General features: G+C 40.9%; 1 protein-coding gene across 6 annotated transcripts in view; it reads left to right on the top strand.

The window, feature by feature from the left end:
* The window catches only part of Sorbs1 (sorbin and SH3 domain containing 1), a 236646-nt gene that overhangs the window by 150068 nt on the left and 72063 nt on the right, over positions 1-14515 (top strand). For 5 of the 6 annotated variants that reach the window (XM_013017802.1, XM_013017801.1, XM_013017804.1 and 2 more), the window contains 4 exons: positions 1690-1834; positions 5726-5755; positions 9669-9841; positions 12456-12519. In XM_013017802.1, coding sequence (XP_012873256.1) covers positions 1690-1834; positions 5726-5755; positions 9669-9841; positions 12456-12519 — 412 coding nt within the window. Of the gene's footprint in view, positions 1-1689; positions 1835-5725; positions 5756-9668; positions 9842-12455; positions 12520-14327; positions 14403-14515 lie in introns of all 6 variants that reach the window. The other variant, XM_013017797.1, reaches the window with a different exon arrangement.

Below are 14515 nucleotides of genomic sequence, written 5' to 3'. Positions count from 1 at the left end.
CAGTCTCCTCAATTTTCTCTAGTGCAGCCTTCCTGGAAGTGGGCCCAATAACATCTACTCGTTGGGCTCAGGTAACAGTAAGAGATGAAGAAGGAACTTCTCTGAGTGCCTTTGAGCATGGTTTCTGGGCCATGAGCTGATACCTGCTCCACCTGCAGCTATTTGAGAACATCAGAGAGGAGTAGAGTCATATGAATTCATCCAGTTCATTTTAGTCAATAGTAGTTTTTCTACGTTTCCAGAAGTAAGATACAAGTAAAATTTGTAAAATACTTAATGTTCACATAATTTACCCAGATATCACATCAGGCATTTCTGCTCTAAAGAGCTGTATGCCTGTTATTTTGTGTTTCTTGAGTACACTGTAGAGGCTTTTTAAATTTGACATTTCTCATTAAATTGGAGCAGAGATAAATTAGGAAATTTTCAGTTCCAATGGAGGAGCTGAAATGATGCACTGTACACTGTGAAACTGAGCTGCTGCTTGTAACTGACAGTGGTGACTATAGAGGAAACTTCCAGAGGGCAGGGAGATTGGCCAAGACTGTGTTAGTAAAGTTTCTACTGTGTGTCAGGAGCTGTTCCAGGTGCTACAAGTACACACTTTCTCTCTTTTGATGAGTACGTTGCCTTATCACAGAGATTAAGTCAAAACATACCCTTACTGGTAGATAACTCCTGTCCTTCACCTGGCATTTACTGGCGCCTGCTATCTGCAGGGCAGTGTTCTGGGTGGTGGCAGAAAGAAGGGGGAGTCTTGGTCCTTGTCCTGCATATATTCACACAGTCTAATAATTGCTTCAAGAGTAGCTATAAAAATTTTGTTTAAGCCTTTAAGAAAATCATCTTGGCTTTAAGGTTTGTAACTTCTATAATAGGAGCTTTACAAAGTATATAGATAGAATGAAAGACATTGTTTGGATATCCTTATTCCATTAAGTGACTATTGTCAGGCTTTGCTTTGTTCTTTTGAAACTGGCATTATCCTGCTCATGCAGATTAAAATAGTAATGATAATTTCGTTAGCACATCTGGTAGAGATTGCAGGTTTTTAGAGTTAGAATCCTTTCAAGTCCTTACTTCAGAGATCTTTGTCACTCTAGCATTAGAATGAAAAAAAAGGTAACAGCATGATGGAATCATATAATTATATTGATAGCTCAGAAACAAATGCCAGTATAATTGCTTGGAGATTCTGCTTGGAGATTCTGATGCTTAGAGTAGCCTTCTGAAAGAACTGTCACTTAACTCTTCCTTGTTCTTATGATTATTTTGTGTCCTCACATCTCCCAGTTTTCTACACAGTATACTAAACTTCCCTGATTTTTCCCACTTAAGCAGCTCTTGTTCTTAGATTGCATTTGGAATTGCATGAGTTTTGCATGTCATTCTACTTGGATTGGAATTTGCTTTTTCAGTAACCGGATTGACCCATCACTCTTATCAGATGAAAATATTGAATGATGTTGCTGAGACTTTCAGCAATATTCACCTTCCCTCTCGTTCCCCTTACTAATAACAACAAAGAGACTAAGCATTCCAGATTAAACTTTTAACTGGAATTAATGATGTTATGTCTTACTGATTACATTTCCTTTTATAATTAAGGTTCATTTCTTCTCTTTTAAAAAAACTATTAACTGTAGATTTCTTGTATTTTATAGTTATTTATGTTTGTTTCCTTTTTAGGCTTCCAGTCCTCTATTAAATGAAGTTTCTTCTCCCCCCATTGGAACTGATTCCCAAGCCTTTCCACCAACCAGCAAGCCATCATCTGCCTACCCTTCCACCACTATTGTCAACCCCACCATTGTGTTGTTACAGCACAATAGAGGTAAGGGAGTCCTCTTGTAGTCCCATCTCCAATGCACAATAGCTATTATGTGATAGCTGGGACAAGAATTTTATCATCTCAAGAAATGGACCTGTCTTGGGCCACCTGCTCCAGTTTACTCCCTCCTACATTTCAATTTGGAATTATGTCAAATGCCTGAGTAGGTAAGCTGGGCAACTGTAATCATATGAACCATACCTTGGACTGGTGTTCATGGTTCTTCAGATGATATCACCAAAACACATCTGTGTCTCTTAAATTTTTTGTTCTGTGATTTCAAATGAGGCTTTGTTTGGAAAGTCTAGATAGTCCTTTTTAAAGTAGTGTCATAAATAATTTAGTTCTTCAACATGATAAATTCCTAGAAAACGTAATTTTGAGTACTAAATCTAAAAAGGAAACATATTGGGGAGGAAAAAAAGTCTCTAAAATATAAAACATGGTTTTTTTCTAACTAAAATAGATGATTGGGTTTTCTCCTAATGACTCACTGTCCTTCTCTTAGGGCAGTTACTATCCATAGGATCCTGTGGCTGTGGCTGCCCCACAAGACCCAGATGTAGGATTCTGTGTAGGGTTTTCATGTGTTGTTTCTAAACTTTCTCTGACTGCTCTGGTTGGTTCTGATGCAGTTCTAAATGGGGAGTTGGGAGTTAGTAAAACACAAGAGCTTTGAAGTGGTAATTATATAAGTTGACCCTTGTGCTTTAAGAGTACAGACGGTGGATCTACATCCCAAGTTTTCCTTTTTGGAATTCCATTGAGGAATAAACTTGCCCTTTGCAGCATGAAAGTTTTTAGGCTGCCCCCCATTATAGACAGGACTTTTCAGTATAAATTCACAGCACAATGGAGGCTTACTTACTGTGTTCAGAGCTCAAAGCTTGGTTCCAAGTCTTCCTGTTCTTGACTCCCTTTTCACCTACTTCATAATTTCCTCCTCATCCTGGTCTCTTCCTCTCTACATTAACTTGGATGGGAATGTAACTAAAGTCTATTTTTAATTATTTTTCATACAAAATAGATTTTTCAGTTTCCAGCATCTAACTTGAAGATGCATAAAACATTTTCTCTCACTTAAAATATTCCTATTCAAACTGTAAATAGTTGCTTTAGCAGATTGTTGACATATTTATTATTTATTCTGCATGCTATGTTGTTCCCATTATTAATTCTCACTCATGAATCTGTGTTCTTTAAAAGAAACAAAGGGTTCCAGGCCCTTGTAGGAGCTCATTTTCCTTCTAGCTCTACCATCCCCTTACTGCCAGTAACTCTCCTTGTTTAGAGAGTGTTTTTAATGCAGGACAAAGTGAAATTTTGCTTCCCTCTGAGCTTCTTTATGACTTAAAAAAAATCTAGTCAGAAGCAAAAGGAAAGGAAAAGGAAAATTTTTTTAAAAATGGAGTTTATTCCCAAGGCAACTTGGTTTTGGGAAATGCCAAATGTAATGTCAGTTGCTTCTGCCAAGTCCCTGTGATGACACCTAGTGAGACATTTTTGGACACAGGAATGCCTACAGTTCCTCTTTGTTTCTTCCTTGAATAAATGAACTCTTATTTACCCAATTGCCTTTAGTTCTTGCCTTTTTCTTTTGGCCAAGTTCTGTTTTTGTGTTTAAAAATCAGAATTGGGTAGCCCTAGAGACACATCATTCCAGAAAAGGATGTTGGCATTAAATTGTAGCTTCCCATTAAGAGTAAAACCATGGGTTCACCTGTAGGTAGGGCAGGGGGAGTAGAGAAGAACGGAGGAGCCTGGCTATTTACTAATCATAAATAGGTGTTAGGACAAGCATTTTGGCACTGCTTTGGAATTTTCCCAGCCTGGCAGAACAATTACTTAACTCTTGCAAAGTTTTCTGAGGGAATAGTAACTTTACTTCTGAAATTTTAGTTTAGGCATCTTAAAATTTTTCCTTTCTTTTTGGGGGGGAGGGGTTCTAAATTGTCCCAGGGCACAGATGACAATAACTATCTCTCTAAGCCAGCCTCTTCCTATGAGAAATAGACTTTCCTGGGGGAGGAACTGAGCTTATGTGTTAGCACTGATGATTGTGAACAACAGTCTCCTTTTCCCTTTTTGTGTTGTGTGTGTGTATGTGCGTGTGTGTGTGTGTGTGTGTGTGTGTGTACATGTGTGAGCGCACGTGTGTGTGCGTGCTTTTCCTAGGGCTTGAATTTAGGACCTGAACACTGTCCCTGAGCTTTTTGGATTAAGGCTAGTGCTCTACCATTTGAACCACAGCTCCACTTCCAACTTTTTGTTGGTTAAGTGGAGATAAGTGTCTCATGGACTTCCTTCTTCAAACCATGATCCTCAGATCTTAGCCTCTTCGTACCATTATGTTAGGACATCTCCTACCATCAGTCTGGGAAAGAGGATTTGAATCAGGAAACTCTGAGGACTGAAAGAGGCACCTGGTGCTCTTTCTCAGGATTTCAAGGTCTTTATTGTACATCCTTTGAATTGTGTTGACTTTGCAGGGTTCAAAAAAATGCATTTTTAGGAAACTCCTGTGGATATGTTGCCACTGCTGGCTGTGGACCACACTGGAGAAGAAGTGTTTAAACTCCTCACATGTTATCTGTGGACATGTGAAGCAGTCTGGGGGTCACCTTGTGCTGCTAATTTCTAACTTTCTGTGTAACACCACTGAAAAACAGCTACTACTGCCTGTGTGACTTCCTATGAAAGAAATGCCATGTCATACCCCAGAAGTGGAAACAACATAGACATTTAAACTGTATACATTTGGTTTGGCCAGCTGATGAGGATCCTGGCAACAACCTATAGAACAGAGTTTGGCAACCATAGATCCTTTTTGATACCATAGAGAATCTGGATATCACAGATTAGGAAACTAAGGCAGAAGCGTTACTCAATTAGCTATTGTCATCTAGAGCAAGCCTGGGGCTCTGTTGGGTTTCTTGTCCAGCTAGTGTGAACCCTATCCATGCACTAGAAGTGACCAGCTGCCACATCATGATCTATGAACTCCCTGCTGCTGTTTACTTCTGGCCTACCCTAATTCCTGTGGGAGGGTGGGAATGTGGCCAGAGGGGATGATGACAGCACCCATGGGCTGGCAAATGTTCTATTTTTATCTATGTGGCTGCTTTATATTTAGCAGCTATGGAAGGTAAAGGTCATTTTTGTGTTTATCGCACAGCAAGTACACCCAGGACTCTCCAAAGGAGATGTTGGCCTTCCCTCCACACTGTTACCCAGGAGTACGAGCTACCAGTAGAGCTTTGATGTTAATGCCAATGGAGGGCTTTGTGACTAGAATTTGAAAGAACCCTAGACTATGAGTTGAGAGACTTAGGTTTTAGATTCATATGATTTCCAGTGTTATCTTGGTCATTTAGGCCCCTTAGCTGAGATCTCTTGGCTAATGCTGATTTTTTTTAAAAGAGATTATTCTTTACCTTGCACCATCCAGATGGCTATCATAGCTAAGGAAAATAATTGTACCTAACTGGTAGGGCTATGCTAAGATCATAAGTACAATGTGTACTTTCAGAAGATGGTAGCTATCATATCTGTAATTTCATTTCATTTCCCTCAAAAGTAGCAAAAGAAGGATCAGTATAGGCCTGTTCATGTGGAACCAGAGGAGTCAAGAGAGTCCCCTTCAGTGAGGAGATCATCTTGAGATGACACATAAACCTTGGCAGTCCTATGTCCTGGTGCTAATCTGGATAGCAGGAAATTAGGAGGCATCACACTTGGATAATGGGAGCCATATTATTAAGGCTGCCTCCAGCTGGGCTGTATATTTTAGCATCTAAGCCCAGAGAATAGTGAGGACCAGGCCAGGATCCTAACTTATGCCAGGATTTGTTGGCCTTACCATGTGCTCACACTGTATATTTTCTTTTATCACAGAACAACAGAAACGACTGAGTAGCCTTTCAGGTAAGTGAGAAAATTATTTACCTGTTAATCCTGTTCCTGTTAAAGCTAGTTTTTGGTTTCCACCCAATGTTCAATCATCACTGTCTTCTGAGCTTTCCTATGAGTGAATGACTGGACCACAGTGGTGGTAAATAGAGAGGAATAGCATCTGCATTCTAGAACGCAACTGGCAAGTATATCCTGTGGAACTGTGCTAAGGAATTGATGCTTACTGGGAAGCATCATATGTTCTAGGTAAAGAGCAAAAGGATTCTGCTGTAGATGCAGTGTTTATGGCAGGCTTTAGAAGAGCTTGTCTTTCTGTTGGTTTCTGTCTTCTAGGATAGGCAAATCAAAAGTTTTTAAATGTGGGAAAGTTCTTTTCTTTTGGGGTGACAAGTTCAAATATAATTGGGTGATGCTGGAATGATAGGTCCAGGAGAGAGTCCTCCAGATCAGCAGTGTCTGGAACTGCTTCTTGAACTTGTAGCATGATCTTCTGGAGAGCATTTCTAGCCAGCTGCTTCATGATGCTGATACCTCACTTACTGTTGGCTTTGTTTGATGAGTGGATTATCAACCAGTGAGGGAGAGTGACTTCAAATATAATCTGGTATCAGAGCTCACTCCCAGAGAAAGTGTACCAAACGGGACAGTATTAAGATGGGGAGGGAACAAATGTGGAGGCTGAAATTGTGAGAAAACACAGGAATAGTGATAATTGGCCTTTCTCTGCAAGATTCCTGTAGCCATTCTACTTCATTTGATTTTTTTTTCTGGAAGTGCTAGGGAATAACCCCAGACTTAGCACATGCTAGGCAAGTATTCTGCCACTGAGCTACATTCCCAAACTATGCCACTCTACTTTTAAGTCTTTTTCGACCACTAACTCCCAGTGCTACCACAGACCGATTATCTGATATCCCTTCAATTCAGGGGCTTTTGTTGTGTTTATTTGTTTTTGTAACACTGGGGATTAAACTCAAGGCCTTAGAGTTACAAGCATGATAAACCACAGCCCTAGTACTGGGCTTTGGACTTTTATTCTGAAGGGGAAAGTAATTGTGTTTTGTGGTTTCTTAAGATCTCAACAGAGTCTGCTAACGAACAACTTTGCACTGAGCTTTGGTACTCATTAAGTGCTTATTATATGTGAGCTACTATTTCCAGCAAGGGCCTCTTACTGAATTTCTCCTTTTTTCTGGATACTGGGCCAAGCTCTGGGCTGCATCAGAGAAGTATGATGCACATAGAAAAGTAATGATGTAGTATGATGTCTTGTCATCTTTTTTTTAGTTGTACTCTCCTTGTGAGAATATTATGGAGGCAGTAGATTCATTCTCTAGTAGAAGCCACATGTTCACAAATGTGCATGTGAATGCTGTGGATGAATTCCGGAGTTAAGTGCCCCTGATCTGGTGGATAATTGAAGCCATCATTTCTGAGCAGCTGCTGTATGGTTTCTGCATGACTTTGTCCTTTTGCTGCCCTTGTGATTTGGGCAGAGTCTGGGTAGGAAGGACATTAGGTTCTCACACACTCTCGCTTTATCAGGACTTGGCCACAGGACCAGGACAGGCTGTGGTTAAGCTCAAGGTGCCCTTCAATGCCCATCCTGGAGCTGCCACACCCCATTCTACTTTATTCCCTTGGCCCAACCCAGGTTGCTGAGCCCAGGTAGTTATGGGGGAAAAAAGGGGAGATGGTGTTGTTGGGGCTCATTCTTGCCTGTGGAAGTTTGAATGGAATCATAAAATAGGTATAAAAGGCCTCTAACTACATATTAGTAGATTCAGAATTTGATCATGAGAGCCAAGTCTAAGGGTAGACTCAGGTAGCTTGAAACCCACATGTATGTCTTGGCTTTCTGCCAAAACTTTGGCCTCATGTCAGAATTTCCTGGGAGCATGGGAACTCATGCTATGAAGCTTTGAGTCTTTGAAGTTTATGGCAATAATGTCAGAGATCAGGTTTTCTGAAGCACTCAGCAAGCAAAGTAGCACAAAGAATGTTTAGAAATAGTTCTGCACTCCCAGATGAAGTAGAGGTCTCAAAAAGTGTACATGAAATCTGGGCAGAATCACCTGCTGAATAGACTGAAGGTTGTAAAACCTGAATCTGCTGACTTCACCGTCGTCTGCTTCCCTGGTCTCCCCTCCATACACAGACCCCTCTGACTTTGTCAGAACTTTGCATGGACCCCCAGAGCCCCCTATTTTGTCTATCTAGTCCTCCAACCAGTACTCTGCACCTCTCTTCAGCCAAACAATAAGTACTTTTTGACTTTTGAGGCTCATTTTGAGGCCCTCTATTCTCCCCTCATGGACTTCACTGATAGAATTGAAGGCTCCCTTGGCCTAAACCTTTTTACTTCATTGACCTCTCCACTTACACTCTGATACCCTTCTTCCTTTGTGTTAGATTTCCTCTCTACTTCATGTGTACCACATTTATCCCCTTCCCTGCAATCTGGTACCTGCACTGCTCTCCTGAAATTGTGCCCTCAGTGTTCTGTGACTTTCTTCTTGCTTATCTAAGGCCTCCTCCTCTGCTTCAATCTCTGGGAAATTTTCTTTCTTTCTTTTTTTTTTTTTTGACATGTTTAATCACCCCCCTCTTGGAACTCTCTCTTCTGGTTTCATGGCACTCTGATGTATGTCTTGATTCATCTCCCATCCACCAGATGACTCCCACATCCACTTGGGGTTCTACTTTTTAGCCTCTATCTGTGGCATCCCTCAGACTTTGGCTCTGCTGTTATCTCTTTTTGTTGCTGAGCTCTGCCATCTCATTGACCTTGGCCATCACTTTTGTGCTGCCAAAACTTCACTCTGCCAAGGAGTCTCACCCGAGGGGTGAGACTAGGGGGGATCTTTAGAGAATTTCTACCTTTGTTTCACTGTCTTCACAAAGTGCAAGAGTTGAGTGCAATGCCTGTCCCATAATTAGGTTAGAGTATTTCAAGGTAGCTAAGCATCTGCTTGTACTGTTCCCTCTGTCAGAAGCACACTCTACTTTCTTTTCCTCTGGTTGGCTTCTCCTTAAACAAGATGGCTCTGAACCTGAGTTCTCAGCTGAGTTGGACTTTGGCTGTTCTCTCAGCTTTCATCATTCTATATTCTCATTGCTGACTCACTTGCTCTTTCTGCCCACTAGAGTTTAAGCTCCCTGAAGGCTAGGATTCTGAGATATTCACCCTCATGACTGTAGGCTTAGTAAGTGCATCTCCAATAAGTGATTGACATAGATTAGAATAACAGATTGTAAGTGTAATCTGTAGACCATACCTGGTGTGTTTATTAGCTCTCTATTACTTCCAACCTTGAACCAAGTTAAACTGTAAAGATCACCGAGCAATGTGCTAGGTGATTTGAGTACTTTGGCTTAAGCTATCTTGATAAATCCTGTCATCACATTACTGTGAACTTGCCAGAGGAAAAATATTATCCCTATTTTTTTTGTGAGAAAACATGGGGAAAAGTTAAATGACTTCCCCAGATGAAGCAAGAACATTCCAATGACATTTTGCCAACTGTTTAAAATTGTTTTTACAATAGTCAAAACTACTTGAATGTTCAGAGCACAGTGAGCATACTTCTACAAAACTAGTGTCTGCAAAGTGTTTTTAATTTTTTTAATTTAAAAGATAATAAATACTTTAGGCTTTCTAGGCCATATGGTCCCAGTTATCCAAGCTCAGCAATTGTAGCACAGAACTATTCATAAATAATATATAAATGAACTGGCATGGCTATGTTCCAATAAAACTTTATTTACAACAACAGGTAGCTGAGGAGTTTACTGACCCCTCCTCTAAGTAGAACTAGTACTAGTTGGGAATTAGCAACGACTTTCCCCTAGCTAGACTGTCTAGGAGTTCTTGGCTTTGGTGCTGCCAGAAGAACTTCAGCTAATGATCATTTTTCATTTCCAGATCCTGTCTCAGAGAGAAGATTGGGTGAGCAGGACACAGCACCAATCCAGGAAAAACCCACCTCACCCAGCAGAGCTGCTGAAAAACGAGTGAAGGATGATGGCAGACGGGTGGTGAAGAGTGCACAAGATCTAAGCGATGTGTCCATGGATGAAGTGGGCATCCCACTGCGGGTAGGAAGTTGGACCTCAGATCCTTCTTACACTTCAGCTTAGACAAGGATGACAGTGTGCAGCTGTGGTTGCCCATGAACCCCATCCATAGATAAGAGGCCTAGAGGAGAGGATCCTCACTTGTGGTGCCTGACCCTAAGTGCCAGACCCTTGATAAGCAATGTTCCAGACTTGGTGTACAATAGCTTTTCTGAAAGTGAGTGTGGGGTATTAATGTATCTCATAGATAAAAAGAATATTTGGGTGGAACAACGTTGGAGAGATTTCTCTGCAGCAGAACATGAGAGGCTTATGTCTTGTGAATGCTCAGTGGAGAATGTCCTAGGTGATATGCCTTTATTATTGTTCTGTGAAGCCCATTCAGCATCTCCTGATCCAGGACTAGGGCACCTTGAGGAGAGTTTGAGGCCCATGATCCCTGGTTCTGGATTCAGGAAGAAGATCTGTGGATGAGATTTACCCCATCATCCAAATGAGAGACACCAAAGGAGCCACAAAGGATTTAGCCCACCAAGTCCTACAGGACAGGGTGGGTCTGTCAGCCAAGTCGGTCCTCCTACCAGGTTTCCTTTGAAATTGAGTTCAGATGAATTCCATTCTTCTACATTTGTTCACAGACCCTTGGCTGCCATATGTTCTTCTGTGATTTCTGTTTGGAGAAGGGACTGTTCTTATATCGTTTTGAAGGAAGCCAATAGAAACATCTTAGAGCTAGGCTTTGAAGGAACTCTTCATAAGTAATAATAGAAAAAGAGAGTGCTAGGCATGAATACAACTCGTTTTGGGGGGCACATTATCTCAGTTAAACATTACCACTCGAGTGAGTAGTGTATGCTGCTCCATTTTGTAGATGAGTTTTGCATCACTATAGGCTGCTTATAAAATAAAGAGCTCATGGTTCAAGAGGTTCAAGTCAAAACTGAGTGACCACCTTGCTCTAGGTCTCTGGTGAAGGGGGTCTGTCTTGACAGGAGCGCATGTGGGAGGGAGTGCTCATAGATGAGTCAGGAAGCAGAAAGAGGGAGGATGGGTGGAATGGAATCCCACAGTCCCTTGTGGAACTCATTCTTGTGACCTAAGAAGTTCCCACTAGGTTCACCTTCCTCAAGGTCCGTGGCGTCTCCCCATACCACCATATTGGGGACCAAGCCTTTACATATGGACCTTTAAGGGACTCTCAATCAAACTATAATCACCAGGAAACAGGGATTCCAAGGGTAACATTACTCTCCCAAGCTTGCCCCTATCATGTTAAGTGGCCCTTCCACTCACCTCTATGACCTCAGACAACTCATTTTAAGTTTCCCTATCTCATTTCCTCATCTGTAAAGTGGGAGTAAAAATACCTGCTCTAACCAGCTATGTGTCACCTTCCTTTTGTTATTTTTATCTTTTTTTAAAAAAAGCTCTAGCTTTGTGGTAAAGTTGAAAATTCTTGCATTGGAGGTTACAATGGGTTACATTTTAATGTAGGTATTCTATATCTGGCCTATGCAAGGTGACTTAGATATATTTATACAGAATAACCCAGAAGGGCCAGGGATAGAGCATCATAAGCAAATATTCTCCATCTCACGATTTTAGGAAGATTTATTTCAGTTTCTGATAGTGTGTACATATACAGAGAATCTCTCTGAAAAGTGAAATGTAAAAAAAAGTGAAGAATGGCAGGGCACCAGTGGCTCCTAGTTATTCAGGAGGCTGTGATCTGAAGATCACGGTTCAAAGCCAGCCCGGGTAGGAAAATCTGTGAAACTCTTATCTCCAATAAAGTACCAGAAAACTAGAAGTGGCACTGTGGCTCAAGCGGTAAATGCTAGACTTGAGCTGAAGAGCTGAGGGACAGTGCCCAGGCCCAGAGTTCAAGCCCTACAACTGACAAGAAAAAAAAAAAAAGAAAGAAAGAAAATGAAGAATGGACACATTAAAAAAAACCCCACACATTGTGTTTTTTCAAAAATTGTATTTGTTATCCAAATATTATTCTACAGAATTATGTCTGAATTTCTTGGATTTTTTTTCTCTCAGATTTTTACCTTTTTTTTTTTTTTTTGGTCAGTCATGGGGCTTGAACTCAGGGTCTGGGTGTCATCCCTGAGTTTTTCACTCAAGGTTAATGCTGTACCACTTGAGCCGCAATGCCACTCCTGGTCTTCTGGTGGTTAATTGAAGACAAGAGTCTCTCAGACTTTTCCTGCCTAGGTTGGTTTTGAACCATCATCCTTAGATCTTAGCCTCTTGAGTAGATAGGGTTACAGGTGTGAGCCATCAGCAAAGAAATGTACATATCACCAGATGTAGAAGAAATAATTGTATTGTCAAAGCCCATAGAATGCACAAACTTTATAGACCACGATAATGACAATTTGCCTTATGAAGCTTAGAATGTGCTTGTGACTTTAAGTATCACTATCTCACAATACTGTGAAATTTGTAAAATTTATGTAATCACTTAATCACAATAAAAAATATAAAAATAAAGACATAAATGTGGCTGAATTTTAAGTTAAAATGTTGTCATTTACTTGTTTGGTTTTGATTTTGTAATCATAGCAGTTCAGGAATGTGCCACAAGTTCCATCTCATCTTATCTCCTGCCTTTGTTTTTCTCTAGAATACTGAGAGATCAAAAGACTGGTACAAGACGATGTTTAAACAGATCCACAAACTAAATAGAGGTACTGATTTTTCATTTGTAGAAGCTAAGCTATGCTATGTGCCAATATTTCGATTGTCAGATGTGGACCTGAACTCACTTTGCCTGGACTCCAGGACTGGGTTCTGCAGTTGGGTCCTGTTAGGTACTGGTCTGCCCGAGCCCACCCATGTGCTTTCAGATCACAGGAGGGAGGGAGGACACAGTGCATGCCTATAATGGCTTTGGAATTTGAGTCAGATCATAGTCCTCCCTCCCAGCTGTTGTGGAATGCAGCAAGCTGAGCCTCACACTGTATCTGTGCTGCATACCTTATCTGCCTGGGGTGAGAGCAGCTTCATCTCCCACCTGCTTCCAGCTTTAGATACTTTCTGTGTCAGCCCATGACTTCCATGTTGGCAAGGCAAGTTGAAAAAAACAACAAAAAACGGAGCTGGAAGTTAAGAAAGGTTGTTCTCACCTAGATTCAGCCCCTCATGCACTCAGGTGATCTTGTGTCAATCATGTATCACTGTGTTGGTTCTGCTTCCCATCCTTAGAAGGATGTCTGGTGTCTACTTTGGGCTTTGTGAAGTAGAGTCCATATCTAAGGCTGTGTTAATATGAAAAATAAGCTTCTCCATCTTGTAGCCAGCCTTGTCAGGTGCCCTGAGAATCAGTCAAGAGCTGACACACTAGAGCCTGCTCAACCTGAGAGATGTTTTCAAATCAGAGGCCCACTGGGCTGTCAGCAAGTGACCTAGCATGGTGGGGAAGCCAGTGCTCTGGCAAGTCACAACCCCAGCAGCTCTCATTGCCACCTATGCTGCTAATCATCTGATCTGCCAGTCAGCAAGATGTCACTGCAGCTGGGAAAGGATGCTATCCTCCTGCAGGCAGAGCATCCTACTCTTCCCTGTGCCCAAATCCAGTCTGGCCACCTGGCATGAAAGACACATGAGGGTGTCCTGGTCAGTGAGTCCCACCAAAGTCACAAATATCTAATCGTTCTGCTTAGCTGTGGATGCCAAATAATGTCACTGTTAATTAGCTCTTTCTGAGTTCACATGAACCTCTTCAAACAGTTTTTAAATAAAAAGATGCTTAGTGTTGAGCATTTGGGATCAACAGTAAATCTGCTATGGGTGGATAAGCTCACTCCTGGTGATGCTGAATGCTGGATTGTTGTCATCTGATAGGTCAGTTCCACTTACTTCCTAAAGTTACTGTCCCATTTCCTCTAGTGATATCTGACCTCTCATCTTCAAACACAGCTTCAAAAATCTAAATGCAGGAACAAGTGCATGTATTATGCGCAGAATGTCTAATTCTGTCCCATGGGCAGCACTGGACTTCTCTTATTATAGCTATTAACTCAACTAAATTAGAGTTTCTAAACAAAACTACCTGCTCTAATAGTTGGAAAAGGTATTTGAAAAATTAAGACTCCACTTGTTTGCCTTGATTCTAATGTCTACAACATAAGCTTTGATTTAAAAAAATATTTTAGGATAGTGTTTTCTTTATGTATATGACTTGTCATACTTAATATATCTGATAAAAACTGAAAACTTGAAAGTTTATATTAAATGCTTCTTGCTCATTAGCATCTGGTTATATGTAATTCTTGGTCCAAGAAAAATGATGATAGTGCCTTTTTTGATGTGTCTCAATAATTCAGGCAAAAGACTGGATTTTTCTAAAAGCAATTTGGATTTCTTTCATATGATTACTGAAGCTTATTGTCTTCCACAATTCAAGGAGCCTTAAATTATATGTGATTCCTATTCGTTCATTGTCTCCATTTGTATCTTCCTCTATTCTCTTTCTCAAACTTGCTCCTCTGCCTAGACACTCCTGAAGAAAACCCTTATTTCCCTACGTACAAATTCCCTGAACTTCCTGAAATCCAGCAAAATTCTGAAGGTACAATCAACTTAGACAGTGTATCTGTTGCCATAGCCTTAAATTAGTTCTTAGCTTTCCATTATAGGCATAATGGAATTTGGCTTTTAGATTTTATTTTTACAGGTTGTTTT

This window comes from Dipodomys ordii, unplaced genomic scaffold, assembly GCF_000151885.1.
Source record: "Dipodomys ordii isolate 6190 unplaced genomic scaffold, Dord_2.0 Scaffold36, whole genome shotgun sequence".
NCBI lineage: Eukaryota > Metazoa > Chordata > Mammalia > Rodentia > Heteromyidae > Dipodomys > Dipodomys ordii.
The sequence above is the reverse complement of the archived record's forward strand: the minus strand, read 5'-3'. Positions and strand labels throughout refer to the sequence as shown.